This window comes from Sinocyclocheilus anshuiensis, unplaced genomic scaffold, assembly GCF_001515605.1.
Source record: "Sinocyclocheilus anshuiensis isolate Anshui unplaced genomic scaffold, SAMN03320099.WGS_v1.1 scaffold1324, whole genome shotgun sequence".
In the NCBI taxonomy this organism is placed as follows: Eukaryota; Metazoa; Chordata; class Actinopteri; order Cypriniformes; family Cyprinidae; genus Sinocyclocheilus; species Sinocyclocheilus anshuiensis.
In genome coordinates, this window is record NW_015547694.1 from 119,804 (window position 1) to 133,466 (window position 13,663).

At 36.5% G+C, this 13,663-nt stretch overlaps 1 protein-coding gene across 2 annotated transcripts in view; it reads left to right on the forward strand.

Annotated features, from left to right (window-relative positions):
* LOC107703631 (sorting nexin-2) overlaps positions 1-3,250 on the forward strand; it is a 17,878-nt gene extending 14,628 nt beyond the window's left edge. The window contains exons 11-15 of one of the 2 annotated variants that reach the window (XM_016506336.1): positions 293-498; positions 1,564-1,707; positions 2,443-2,523; positions 2,601-2,672; positions 2,756-3,250. In XM_016506336.1, the coding sequence (XP_016361822.1) occupies positions 293-498; positions 1,564-1,707; positions 2,443-2,523; positions 2,601-2,672; positions 2,756-2,806 (554 nt within the window). In that variant the 3' untranslated portion in view covers positions 2,807-3,250. The remainder of the gene's footprint in view (positions 1-292; positions 499-1,563; positions 1,708-2,442; positions 2,524-2,600; positions 2,673-2,755) is intronic. The other variant, XM_016506337.1, reaches the window with a different exon arrangement.
* The last annotated feature ends 10,413 nt before the right edge of the window (positions 3,251-13,663 follow it).

Here is a 13,663-nt window from a genome sequence, read left to right on the forward strand (position 1 = left end):
AGCTGTATTTTCAGCATCATTACTCCAGTCTTCAGTGTCACATGATCTTCAGAAATCAGTATAATATTCTGCTCGAGAAACATTTCTGATTATTATTACTATGTTGAAAACAGTTGTGCTGCACAATATTTTTGTGGAAACTGTTTTAATTAATAATAATATTTCACATTTTTACTGTATTTTTGCTCAAATAAATGCAGTCTTGGTGAGCAGAAGAGCCTTCATAACTATTCCAGATTTGTGACCAGTAGCGTATATGCTGCATACTGACTCTTCACTCTCTGACTCTCAGAGCTGTCTGTGAACACGGCGTCGTTCGCTAAAAGCGCGGCTATGCTGGGAAACTCGGAGGATCACACGGCGCTGTCGCGAGCTCTGTCCCAGCTGGCCGAGGTGGAGGAGAAGATCGACCAGCTGCATCAGGATCAGGCCTGCGCTGATTTCTACCTGATCTCAGAGCTGCTGGGAGACTATGTGCGGCTCATCACCGCCGTTAAAGTGAGTGGAAGACATCCTGAGCGTTTCATCTGGCCGTTTTTCCAATAAACTTCAGTTAGTTTTCTGACAAGGCAAACATAAAAGATGTCAAAAACATATGTGACCCTGGAGCACAAAACCAGTCATAAGAGTCAATTTTGTGAAATTGATAAATAAATAAGCTTTCCATTGATGTATGGTTTGTTAGGATAGGACAATATTTGAAAATCTGGAATCTGAGGGTGCAAAAAAATCTAAATATTGAGAAAATCATCTTTAAAGTTGTCCAAATGGAGTTCTTATCAATGCATATTACTAATCAAAAATTAAGTTTTTTACGGAGCTCAACAGCTCTGAACGGCTCTAGCCCAAGCTGTGATATAAACGAACGCTATTGGCTATTTTAAAAAGGGGCGGGGCTGCTTGATATGTCCCGCCCTGTCTTCCTGTTTCAGTTAAAATGACGTCAACACAGAGTAATGCTACGTGTTTCTAAGCATTTCAGGCGACCTTTAATACTGATTTTGTGGTCCAGGGTCACATATGATCTCTATAATAATAATACTATAAATGAACTTTTGCCTTTTAAATTTATGCATTTAGCAGATGCTTTTATCCAAAGCGACTTACAGTGCATTCAGGCTATAAATGTTTTACCAGTATGTGTGTTCCCTGGGAATCGAACCCACGACCTTTTGCGCTGCTAACGCAATGCTCTACTTACCAGTATGTGTGTTCCCTGGGAATCAAATCCACAATCCTTTGCGCTGCTAAAGCAATGCTCTACCACTGAGCCACAGGAACATTGAACAGATGAACCCGCTTTCATTTGTTTCATTCACAGGATCATGCAAACAGAATCATTTAATATTTAAACTGTTTTTCATTGAATTTGCATCATAACTATAATGACAAACAGTATGTTACTGTGTTTGAGAGTGTGTGATATGAGATTTGCTCAGACTGAAAGCACTAAAGCAGAAATTATTAATGCATAATATAAAGGCTATTTTTGGCTTCCTAAAACCCCATGCACGAGTGCAGGGCTTCATGATGCGCTGGTTTTGTCACGTGTCTGTGCTGCAGGGCGTGTTTGACCAGCGGATGAAAACATGGGCCAAATGCCAGGATGCTCAGGTGATGCTGCAGCGCAAGAGAGAAGCCGAAGCCAAACTACAGCACGCCAACAAACCCGACAAACTGCAGCAGGCCAAAGACGAGATCAGAGAGGTACAGAACACCTCAGACTCATCATGAGGAAACACTGTGAGAGCGCTGGGGCTGATGGGAATTATCCAGCACGTTTGTTTGCCTTCCCTCCCTTCGGTTCATCCATATCTCTACTGTGTTTACCTCGAATCACCTGACAGCTGCAGGAATTCATGACAGTTATTGATTCTTTTAAGCACGAAACATTTCCAGGTTCAAGTTAAAAATGTCTTAATGCTGGATGTGTTTCAGCTTTTGTCTTCTCCAGATGTTAACTGATGGACTGGAGTGCTGTGGATTACTTGTGGATTATTGTGATGTTTTTATCAGCTGTTTGGACTCTCATTCTGACGGCACCCATTCACTGCAGAGCATCCATTGCTGAGACACTGATGCAATGCTACATTTCTACAAACCTGATGAAGAAATTCAACACGTTTTCATCTTTTGGTGAACTGTTCCTTTACCAGCTGCTGGTTCATTTGTAGTATTTAATAAAAGCTGATGTCTTGTGTTGTTTAGTTGTAGTTTTTAATGCAGGATTCATTATAGTTCATGCCCTCATTCCATAAATCATCATCATACGCTCACTAGACCTTCTGACCTGATGTGACTGACTGTTCTGCTCATGATGGACAGTTTTTCAGCTCTTTGTGTTTGACACACGCACACTCACACTCACACACACACTCACACTCACACACTCACACACACTCACACACTCACACACTCACACTCACACATGTGTGTGTTTAGTGGGAAGGTAAAGTGCAGCAGGGTGAAAGAGATTTTGAGCAGATATCAAAAAACATCCGTCGAGAGGTTGGACGATTCGAGGTGAGTAGCGTGTCTTTGCTCTCGCTGTTAAACCCAACGCTGGTTTCTCTGAGCTCAGTGTCTCTTTCTCTTCGCAGAAAGACCGAGTGAAGGATTTCAGAGTCGTCATCATTAAATATCTGGAGTCACTAGTTCACACACAGCAGCAGGTGCGTGATCAGAGGAAAGAAGCATGTTTTCCAGATCAGCAGCTGGGAATGTTCATCTCATGTTTGTTTTGTCTGTTTTTCAGATGATAAAATACTGGGAGGCGTTCTTACCTGAAGCCAAAGCGATCGCGTAATTCATCAAACCGCCGTCTCTCTCTATTCCACAGTATGATCATGCAAGAAAAAGCTGCACAGACTTAATGATAACACTACATTAATAAACCCAGAATCTGAATCTCTTTGTACCTGTTTGGTGTCTGAAGATCAGCGGCGATCGTCTCTTCACGATTCACAGCTCGTTCGTCTCAGATTGAATGTCGTATTAGGCAATGATCCGACGGGAAGGCCTTCTGAAGCGATTTCTGTTCTCTTTTCTCTCATGTGTACAGAATGAAGCATTATTCTCTCATAATCAGTATTTAAGAGCATCAATAATCGACGAGGCTTAGCTCATGCATGACGGACGAATATACATATGTATATTTTTTTATTTTGCTTTGTAGCCTGAAATTTTGGGACGTTTCTGTTGATTCATTGTTCTAACAGATTTTTTAATCACAAGTATTTTTTACTCTACATGCCTGTGCAACCTTAATAAAGGAATGAATCAGTATCAGAACTGGACTTCATGTTTTTGGCTTGTAGTTTCTGCACGCTAAAAACTAAAGTTTTGGCTCAAAAAATAAATAAATACATATAACAGTTTGCATTAATCGTTTGGAGTTATGACGATTTCTAATAAAATTGTGTTTACTCAGTTAGAGGAGCTTAATATTTTGTTGTACAAACACACATTTTAAATTGATGATTCAAAAAATATTAAGTTAACTAATTTTTTCAACTTTATTAAATGGTGGCCCTGAAATAAATGATTCTGGTTTATTTCAGTTCAAATTAACTGCTATAATTGCACATGCAAAATTTATTTATAAATTGTTTTGCATAAATTTGGGCTTACATGGTTAATGCAGATTACAGTTTCACCAAAAGTGTTTGGTAGTAATGCATTATCAAGTAATTAAGCTTCTGTTTTTCTAAAAATGTTTCTGTAATTTATTTACAACTATTTTTGATGTAATTGCATTAAATAACATGAGCTGTAGAAAAATTCTATATAAAACGGTGGATTTAACATCAAAATTAAATTGCAAACCTTGTCTATTTAAATACTTCGAGAATAACTTTATATTACAATTTGAAAGAAATAATAGAGCGGTTTCGTCCATCCTTGTGTTTTTTAACTGGTTGATATGGGATTTAGAAAGTAATGCAATACTTTTCATAGTTAGTAATGAGTACAGTAATCTAATTACACTGTTGAAGCTGTAATTAGTAGTTAGTGATTAATTATAAGCTCTATACTTTAGCACAATGATAACCACAGCAACAAACATTTAAACAAAAAAAAAAATCAACAAACTCTTAACTGTCACTGTTCTCTATCAAATCCTTTAGTAATCATAATAAATCATATATCATCTGAAAGCTTAGAAGCCCAAGATTCATCCTGTGCAAACCATTTTGAAATCGGACATTTTTTCATATCAACTTCAAATTTGAAACATAACTTATTTAAACACAAGGCTTTAATTTTATACCCTGCTATGTAAAATATTTATTATAAATAAAATAACAAAATTAATATAGTGCATTTTCTTTACAGTAAATTTAAACTAGCATAACTTTTTGATACTTCCACATTTGCGATAAACTGCTGATTTTCTTCTTTAAAAAGAGACCAACCTTATGTCTGTATTCCAAAGTGTTCATAAATTACAACAATTTAAGTTTGGATAGTGCACCTGCATGCCTATTTTTTAAAAATGGGGGGTGACAGTTAAGGGGTTAAATGTCAAACATAACAGCATTAAACAGTCACAGGTCTCTCCATTCACTAAATAATTAAAAAATAATAATTCTCTTTATCCAGTCCTATGCAAAGCATAATGGGAACTAGAAATCTACTGCCAAGTTTGCACTTGTATATTAACTTACTGTAACTTATTTAAAAATAATAATAATTTGCATGCAATATTAAGTTCATGTAATGATCAGCATTATTATCTCAACAGAGCTCATCAAAATAAAGTTTGCAACTTAGATTTCAACCATGCATTTTTGTAAAAAAGTTGATCCCCTAAATTTCTTTTCAGAGTTCATATGTTTTTCTAGTTCTGTTAGTAAAAACAAACAGCTGGAAATGTTTCTTAAGAACTGCATTTAGTTTTTCAGAGAGAGAGAGAGAGAGAGCAGAAGATCGTCTGTCACATCGCTGCTTAAACTCACTTAAACAGAGGAATAAAAGAAAGCGTGTTCTTGACAGGCCCCGCCGAGCATTTCAGCGCTCTGCATATACGTCAAAAAGCCCAGGCCTGTCCTCATCTCTGTCCCGTCGTATTGGCAAGCTGTCACAGCCGCCGTGGCATTAGGAGCTGCTTCATGATGAAGGCTGTCGTGTATGCGTCTGCAGCTCTGCAGGAGTGAATGGCTGCAGGTGTTTCTAACAGAAACTGATGAAGCTGATTCTCACCGAAACACGGGGAAAACAATGCTTTGCATGAAGAAAATAAGTCTTAGTTTTAGGATCTTTAAGGTGTGTTGCACTGTGACATGCTGTTACATTAAATTCACATGTTCATATAATCCTACAGTGAGATGAAGGTAAATATGATTATATTGTTATGGACGTCTGACTGTGGTTTACTTCATGTTCTCTTTGGTGATTCTTGCTAGATTCAGATTATTGTGATATAGTCATTTTTCTGGGATGTTTTGCAGTCAAGTTAAATTCACATAAAGGCAGTGAAACAAATCCTGCCATTATTGATGTATTATACTTTGAAGTAAATAATACCCTTTTCACATCATAGTAATGAGAGTGAGACATTTTTGCATCAGTACTGATAATTTTGGGGGGAATGTCTACAAAAAATATATATATATATTTTTATATTTTTTAATTATATAAAAAAAAAAATTGACAAAAATATTTTTGCTAAAGAATGTTTCACAATATATTTTCATGAATATATTTCCTACCAATATATTTCGTAGGAATTTTTTTTTTTGTAAATATAAATAAATATTCACTATATATACATTCACATGTCACATTCGAAGAAACTAATGTACTTCTTGTCTATAACACTTGTGAACATATAATACATCTGAATGAAAAATCAACAAGGAACATACTTTACAATGTAAATATATATAAACACACACGCACACACACACACACACACACACATATATATACAGTATTACAATATATAAATTAACCCTTATTAAATCCTAAATCTAGTTTTGATTTCTAGTCAATCCATTGCATTTAGCATATATATATATATATATATGTATATGTATATGTATATAGGATAATGTGAGGCTGGTAATGTCTTTTTTTTATTTGGAGGGTGGTGTGCCAAACAGTTTTCTTTCTGCATAATTTGTGTATAATCTATGTTCTGTTTTTGTGATTCTGTAGGCCACGAAATTATATAAAACTCACACAAAGAAAGATTCATGCACTTGGTAATTTACGCATTGTGTGCAATTTTTTTTTTTTGTTATGGCTAAGGAGTAACTTTTATTTTTGTTTTTGTTCTTTTGGGTCATTTGACCATTTGCGCGAATCATACAGTAACAACTTTATTAAAGGATTTATGTCAATAATTATAATACACCACCGAAAACCATCCGTTTAAATAATAATAAACGCCTAAATCACTTCATTTGCATATATAGCCGGAAAATGAGGTTAACCCCGGTGAATGAGGTTCTTCAATGAAGCACAAAAGAAGATATTTGTCCTTGGTTTGAACGACGTGAGGGTGAGTAAATAATGACAGAAAGATGGTTTATTTGATGAATTATTGCATTTAAAAGACTCGGAATGTAGTACGAGTCACATGAACTGCTGTAAGCATACTTTTATGGGGTTTTTCAGGATGCTGTTTTGCGTTTTTATGGTGCTCTTTTTCCTTTATGAAGTTTGATTTCTACTTTTGTGTTCTACAGAAGAAAGAACATTATAAAATTGACTTGGACTGACATGAGGGTGAGTAAAAGATGACTCAATTTACTCAGTTATTCGAGTCTTTGCAGATTTTGGTACAAACTGCTTAAGATAAACGGTTACATACAGTACATGTAATATATCATGCTAAATATAAAGGCCAGTTCACACTGATTCAGCAAACAGCACTACATTGCAACTGTCAGGCGTGTTTGTTTGTATTTGTTAGACTTTTTTTCTGGTAGTGTAAGGTGCTGATAATTTTTGATAAAAATGATTGTTTTGTCAATTAGATCAAATGTGGATATTTTGTGAGTGTGTGCAAGGAGAGTACATTTCTATACTAAAATGACTCACACATGCATGTAAACCCCCTTTTAATATGAAATATCAAAATACACGTGACAGTCAAAAATCAAGAATGTTCCCGTAATGTTCCCATTTTAATCTTCCCATTTGGTTGTTTTGGGGGAATCGAATAAGAACTTTCTGGGAACGTTCTAGGTTACAAAAAAGAACGTTTTGAGAACATCGTGACTGGGAACGTACTGACAATGTTAGGGGAATGTTCTCCAGTCCTACAGGAACGTTGTCTTTATGCAAAGAAAACGTTGCTGGCTAACCGTGAACCATAAACTAACGTTCTGCAAACCAAAAATTCTTAGCTGGGGCGACATTAATTGAGGAATTCCTGTAATGACAGATAAATTGAGCTCTGTAGAAGCACTGCATGTGTGCCGACACAGGTCAGGTGATGACCCCCTGCAGGACAGGTGATGTACTGCATATTTACATTCAGACCAAACTGCTCTGAAATAATCGTCTGCATTGGAAGAGGACCTGGAAATTCAGTCAGACTTGTAGCCAAAACCCATTTAGTGAAAATACTTTCTTAAACACACACATAGCCTATAACACAACTGATAAAACGTTGTCTGGCTTTTATTTATCGTATCGCCAAATAGCAGTGTTATGTTGTGTTATGGTCAGAATACAGTGACCTTATTTGATCAAATGCACCGCAGGCCTTCAGATAAGAGGAGCAATATAAGAGCCAATGAAGAGAGCGGCCTGTAATTATTTGTGTCCTGTCAGGAGAAGGGCCCCTGGACCCCTGCGATTCAAATCTGGAGCTCGGAGGAACCAGAACGAGACAAATATCAGGCCGCTCTTGCGACACCGCTGAAATTGCATCAGTTTGTCATGAACGCCGCTGCCAGCCGCACAAACTATATCATCTGCTTGCAAATGCGAATCTTCAGTTCTCTGTGGGTGAAACATCTCTTCGGTCTCCTAGTGCTGTAAGAACTGCAAATGAAATATATCCATTTTATGTTTATTTATTTATTTATTTATTTCCACCGTTACAGATATAATGCACAAGCTTTTATCTCTCCATGATTTGATATTAATTATGTGACTGGGATTACTTCAGTTAAAATTCTATGTTTCTGTTTCGTGCAAATTTGAAGTTCACCGTCGTGTTGGCAAGCGGCCGCGATAAGGCCGGTGTTAATTCATTTCTCTTATCTGTTTGTGATGTTCTTTATAATCCAATACCTGCTCATTTCCAGCGGGTAAGAGAAATGATTTCTGTGGCCGGACCTTTGTGTGCGTGTGCGTTCGTTTCGCTCTCGTGAGGCTCTGAGCTGATGAAACTCCAGCGTATATCAGATGTGGAGTGTGTTGCATTCGATGCGGATAAACATGGGTGACTATTATAGTGCATTGAAAATGAGAGGTCATGGCTAAACAGGTGTACAAATCAACTCAAGTCACATTTATTTCTATAGTGCTTTATGCAATACAGATTGTTTCAAAGCAGCTTCACATTAATAAACAGGAAAATCGATGATGCAAACTTCTTTAAACATTAAACAAATCCAAATTCTATAGTCTATTAGTGCACGTCCACTTTTTCAGTGCCGTTGGACGATTTTTCCCATTCATTTTTCCCATAGGGATTTTTAAAAAGTCTAAAGCGTTATAAGCCATGAACCATACCAACCAGCTACGAGGAGAATCACAACATTACTTTGTAATTACTTTGATTTGAAGCAAAAAGGTATTTGAAAATTGGACAAAAGTACAAAACTGTGAAAGAACTAGGGAAAGAACTACAATCCCATGAAGCATTGCAAATTACCTCTAGTGCTGGTCAGTCATTTTTGAACAAAAAATTTTACGTTTTGGTGTCTTATAATTTTTTACTTAATTGGAATGGGATGAAACTTGGTAAAGGGTTTGGCACTTGCTATGTGAACAGAAGAAAAAATCATGGATGTGATTGAACAAGGTGATAAAATAGTCACTCTTGCACTGTTTGCCGTCAAAAATGATTGTATTGGAAACCAATGAGAAACTAATTTAATCTAGTGGAAACGTTTGTTACTGCGCCCAAACAAAATTTTTTATTTTTTTTTTTGTGATGTCAACTTCAAATTTGGAACACAACTTGTTTAGATATATGGCTTCGATTATCTTCAATTATCTCTCAAGCTTTAGATTAAAACATGTTTCGGAAAGTGTATTAAGTGCATATAAAATGTAATAATCGTATTTATGCATTTTTCATAATAATAAACTTCTGCAGTTTTTTGCACACTTCAGCAATAATCTACCAAGTGTCTTCTTTAAGAAGAGACCAAACTTAATTCTGTGCTCCAAAGCGTTCAAGATTTAATAAATGTAATAAATGGATCATAGCTTTTACATAAATCTAATTTAGTACAATAACATATTAAATAAAAAACATTATCAAACCAAGATGTATTAAGCGTAAGTTTTTTGAGAGTGTATGGAGGCCGACCCTGATTATATCACTTGCGGTGCTTCATGGTGGAATTTGCTGCACAGCATTATGGGTAATGTAGCTTTTCACCACAAATTCCACTGTTAAACACAATTATTTAAAAAATAAGTTGAAATAATGCTGGCTAACGGCTTTAGCAGAAGCATACGCGATCAATTAACAACCTCGGTCTGTCTGTAAAGGTTTATAATTTATTATAAAAATCAGTTTCCTATGGAGAAAATGAATGGGGCTTTTACTTCCGCATCTCTAAAAAGACAATAGTGCCATTATTCAGCTCAAATCAGTTCAGTGATGATTTGATTCAGTTCAACAACAGTATAAAGTTCTTCCATTATGAAACAAGTTCAATTCAGCTATAAGCAGCTCTGCTGAAGACAACAGTGCCATTATTCATGTGATCAGAAGTGGAGCAGATCACCGGTTTAATGTGTTTTCTGTGCTTCCCCTGCTCTGTTAATTGTGTATTTGCATGCATTAGCGCTCTTTAATAGAGGCAGTCATGCCCTCGCCTGATTTCAATGTTTCTTAAAAATATCGATCTCCACTAATTGACTTTCTGTCTGGGGCCTAATGATTAAACTCAAACTGCAACCTTTGCTTTGAATTCGTGAACTCCCGCGAGGCCCTTTAAGCAAATTCAGAGAATATGAGCACGGGACGCTCATAAACGCTCACGATACGGGACGTCAGACGAGCTTTACTGGAATGAAGGAAAAACAGCGCAGTGTTTTCCGTTCAGAAGAATCTAGTTTATCAGATCCGGCTTGATTTTATGTGACTGCCAACGTGGATGGCAAGCGTTACAGTACATTCAGGCGCCGGTGGATGTATTGACCGCTCATTTGCATACATAAATCTATTGGCGATGTGACATTCGTCAATGAATCTCTCTAGCCACACACAAGGCTGCTGACTCGTGCACACTGCATTATCATTTGTGACGAGTGTTTAATGAACTCTGACAGCCGCTGTCACCTGACGTTTATGGCATCTAGCTTTTCAGATGCATTTCATATCTTTTGATATCCATCACATGCTATTGAAGGAAGTCCAGCTGCCCGTTTGCTATTTTCACCGCTTTGATCTGGAGTTTAATTTATGGACGTGTAAAGCGCTTTTGCTTTGATTCAACGGCTGATGAGAGATTCCTGGCTGTTTCTTTTGTTGTGTTGTGCTAAAGGTCAGAATGCAGTGGGAATTCATTTAATTGTGAGGCGCGGGCCGCTGGCAGTGTCAAATGACTTTGGCCATGAGTTCTTCCCATTTCATTAGCTGGCCGTTCTCCAATCCCTCACCCCGTAAATGCACCGTGACACGCTCGGTGTTTAGTATGCAACAGATTATGAACGATCGCGGCGAGAAGTTAATAGGCGCGATGAACGGTGGGCTCGGACCCATACCAACCAATCAGCAGGTCTTTAACTCTACAGAAATACAGCTGGCGTGATGTAATGAAGTCGTGTTCTTTAAGCTATAACCTTATCTGCTGCGTTGAATAGTTTTACGCTGATCAATAAACAGTTTTCTGTGGCCTTTTGCTGGTGTCACTTGTCATTGGAGAATGTAAATGCGTGTCAGAAACTAGCCTGACAGTTTCCCTTTGCTACATTACGAACGGGGAAAAAAGCCCATCAGCAATAAAACAGATGATGGCCGGTTCAGTGCGATAGTGCTGCTGTTATTCCAGTGGCGTCGTACCTTTTAAAGTTGCATCGTTTTAACCCGGCTGATGAATCCATTTACAGATGATCGCAGGAGCGTTTGCGCTTTCTTGTCAATTCAGCCCTGATGATGGATAATAGACTATTCCATTTCACTAATATTTCAGCATGTACATTTATAAATGCAAAAAATTATTTTCTTCCTCAGTATTTCAGTACAAATATCTAAACATTCTTAAATCAAGATGCAGTTACTTGAGAAGCAACGTTACTCAAGACATTAAGTCTTGTTTTCTGAAAAAATAATCTAAATTAAGCGACTTAAAACAAGCTTAAAACAAGAAAAAATATCTGACAATGGTGTCAGAAAAATAAACTTAATTCAAGGGGGAAACTATTATTTTGCTATTATTTTCTGATCCCACTGGCAGATATTTGTTCTTGTTTTCAGCATAAACTCACTTATATTTAATGCATTTCTTAAAAAAACAAGACGTCATATCTTAAGTCATTTTGGCTTTCCAGTAAATGTATCTTGATTTAAGAATGGGTAGATATTTGTACTGGAAAACAAGACAAAAATATTGATGACGAAAATTCATTTTTTTGCAGTAAAAGCATATAAAAGCAAGTAAAAGCATATAAATGTGCCAGATTTCTGTTGCATTATTGGTAAATAACTAGAAGGATAACGAAGTTCCGTAAATGCTAAAACTATTTGCGCCACAAACTAGTTTATGACAATACATTAAAATAATATGATAAACACCTGTTTGCAATATAAAGCAGCATAACGGACTGTTTTGTACAGCTAAAGCAAATTAAATCGGAAGCAATGTTCCATGAAGATATTTAGTAAATTTCCTACCGTAAATATATCAAAACTTAATTTTTGATTAGTAATATGCATGGCTAAGAACTTAATTTGGACATCTTTAAAGATGATTTTCTCAATATTTAGATTTTTTTGCTCCCTCAGATTCCAGATTTTCAAATATTGTCCTATCCTAACAAACCATACATCAATGGAAAGCTTATTTATTCAACTTTCAGCTGATGCATACATATCAGTTTCAAAAAATGGACCCTTATGACTGGTTTTGTGCTCCAGAGTCACATATTACAATGGCCATGATGCTCTGTTAACCTTTGACCTGTTCTGTAAACTCCTTTATTGACACCGTTCTGCCGTCAATGACACAAAAGTGCTCACGTATGCTAAACAGACATTGATTATTAACATTAGGGAAAGTCATAATTTGCAAGCAATGCAATATTTTATTCTGCTCCATAAGCTTTGTTGTGTTTTTTCTCTTCTCTTCTACAGAGAAGCCCAGAGTCTTTCTGAGCTGTGTCCGCTCTCCCAGCACAACTTCTTCTGCTTATTAAGATTTCAAAGATACAAACCATGGTTCAGTAATTGCTTTCTTGAATCTGCCTTTAATAATTACACGTGGTAAAGCAGCAGTGAAAATTAGAAAGGCAGAGACTAATGGAAAACTAGATTTTTTCACTGAATTAGAGAGCGGGACGATCCATATATTGACAATCCATCAAGATGAACGAGATCAGGAAAAGTGTTTCAGACTGTCCGGGAACAGCGAGGCAAACTGGGTGTGATGCAACGTGGCACCGAGCGCTAGGCATGCTGGGAACACAGAGAGAGAGAGATAGAGATAGAACGAGCATCACTGATACTGATGCACAAACACACACGAGCATCTGAGCGCTTCAGTCTGGAGACGACAGAATATCTGCTGACTGAATCATTAGTGAAAATTAATGCACAAAGTAGCAATGTGAAGTGAACTGATGTTTTCAATCTGGAATTTCTTCATAACTGCAGTTATAGAAAATTAATCTACAATTAAACACTACAACAAGTCGCTACAGGCAAAACTGGTCTATTTTGCTTCCATAACATGTCTCTTCCTTAATACTAGTGTAAAGAAAACAATTACACATTTAAGTGTTTATTTTATTGCACTTTATCTATTTGCGTCTGTAGATTTAAATCTCAATCAATATCTTAAAAGAGTATTTTTTTTTCTTACAAACACCAGACTTTACCGTTTTATTCCTCTCTGTATTCTGAAGGTTTGTTTATATTTCATTCACACTGATTTATACATTTCACTCCTAAAAACATGGTGAAAATGTATTTGTTTTCAGTCCGTTGACAGTATTTTCTGATTCATGGAGTGATAAAAAGAAGATTTATGAATCTGGCTTTATCCAACGTTCCCGGAAATGTATGCAAATTAGTGCATATTTAATTAGACCATGCCCTTATTTGCATATTTAAACATTTCAGAAAACTTGTAATGTACTGTGATTAACTAATTGGGTAAGTATCTAACGATTTAAATAATCAAATTAATTTATGCACAACTAATCGAATTTCTAATCGCGATTGAACAAGTACGGATGCCACAATTACATAATCGTTCAAAGCAGTTATTAATCGTTCAAAGTCCACTCATGTTATTCTGTTGTT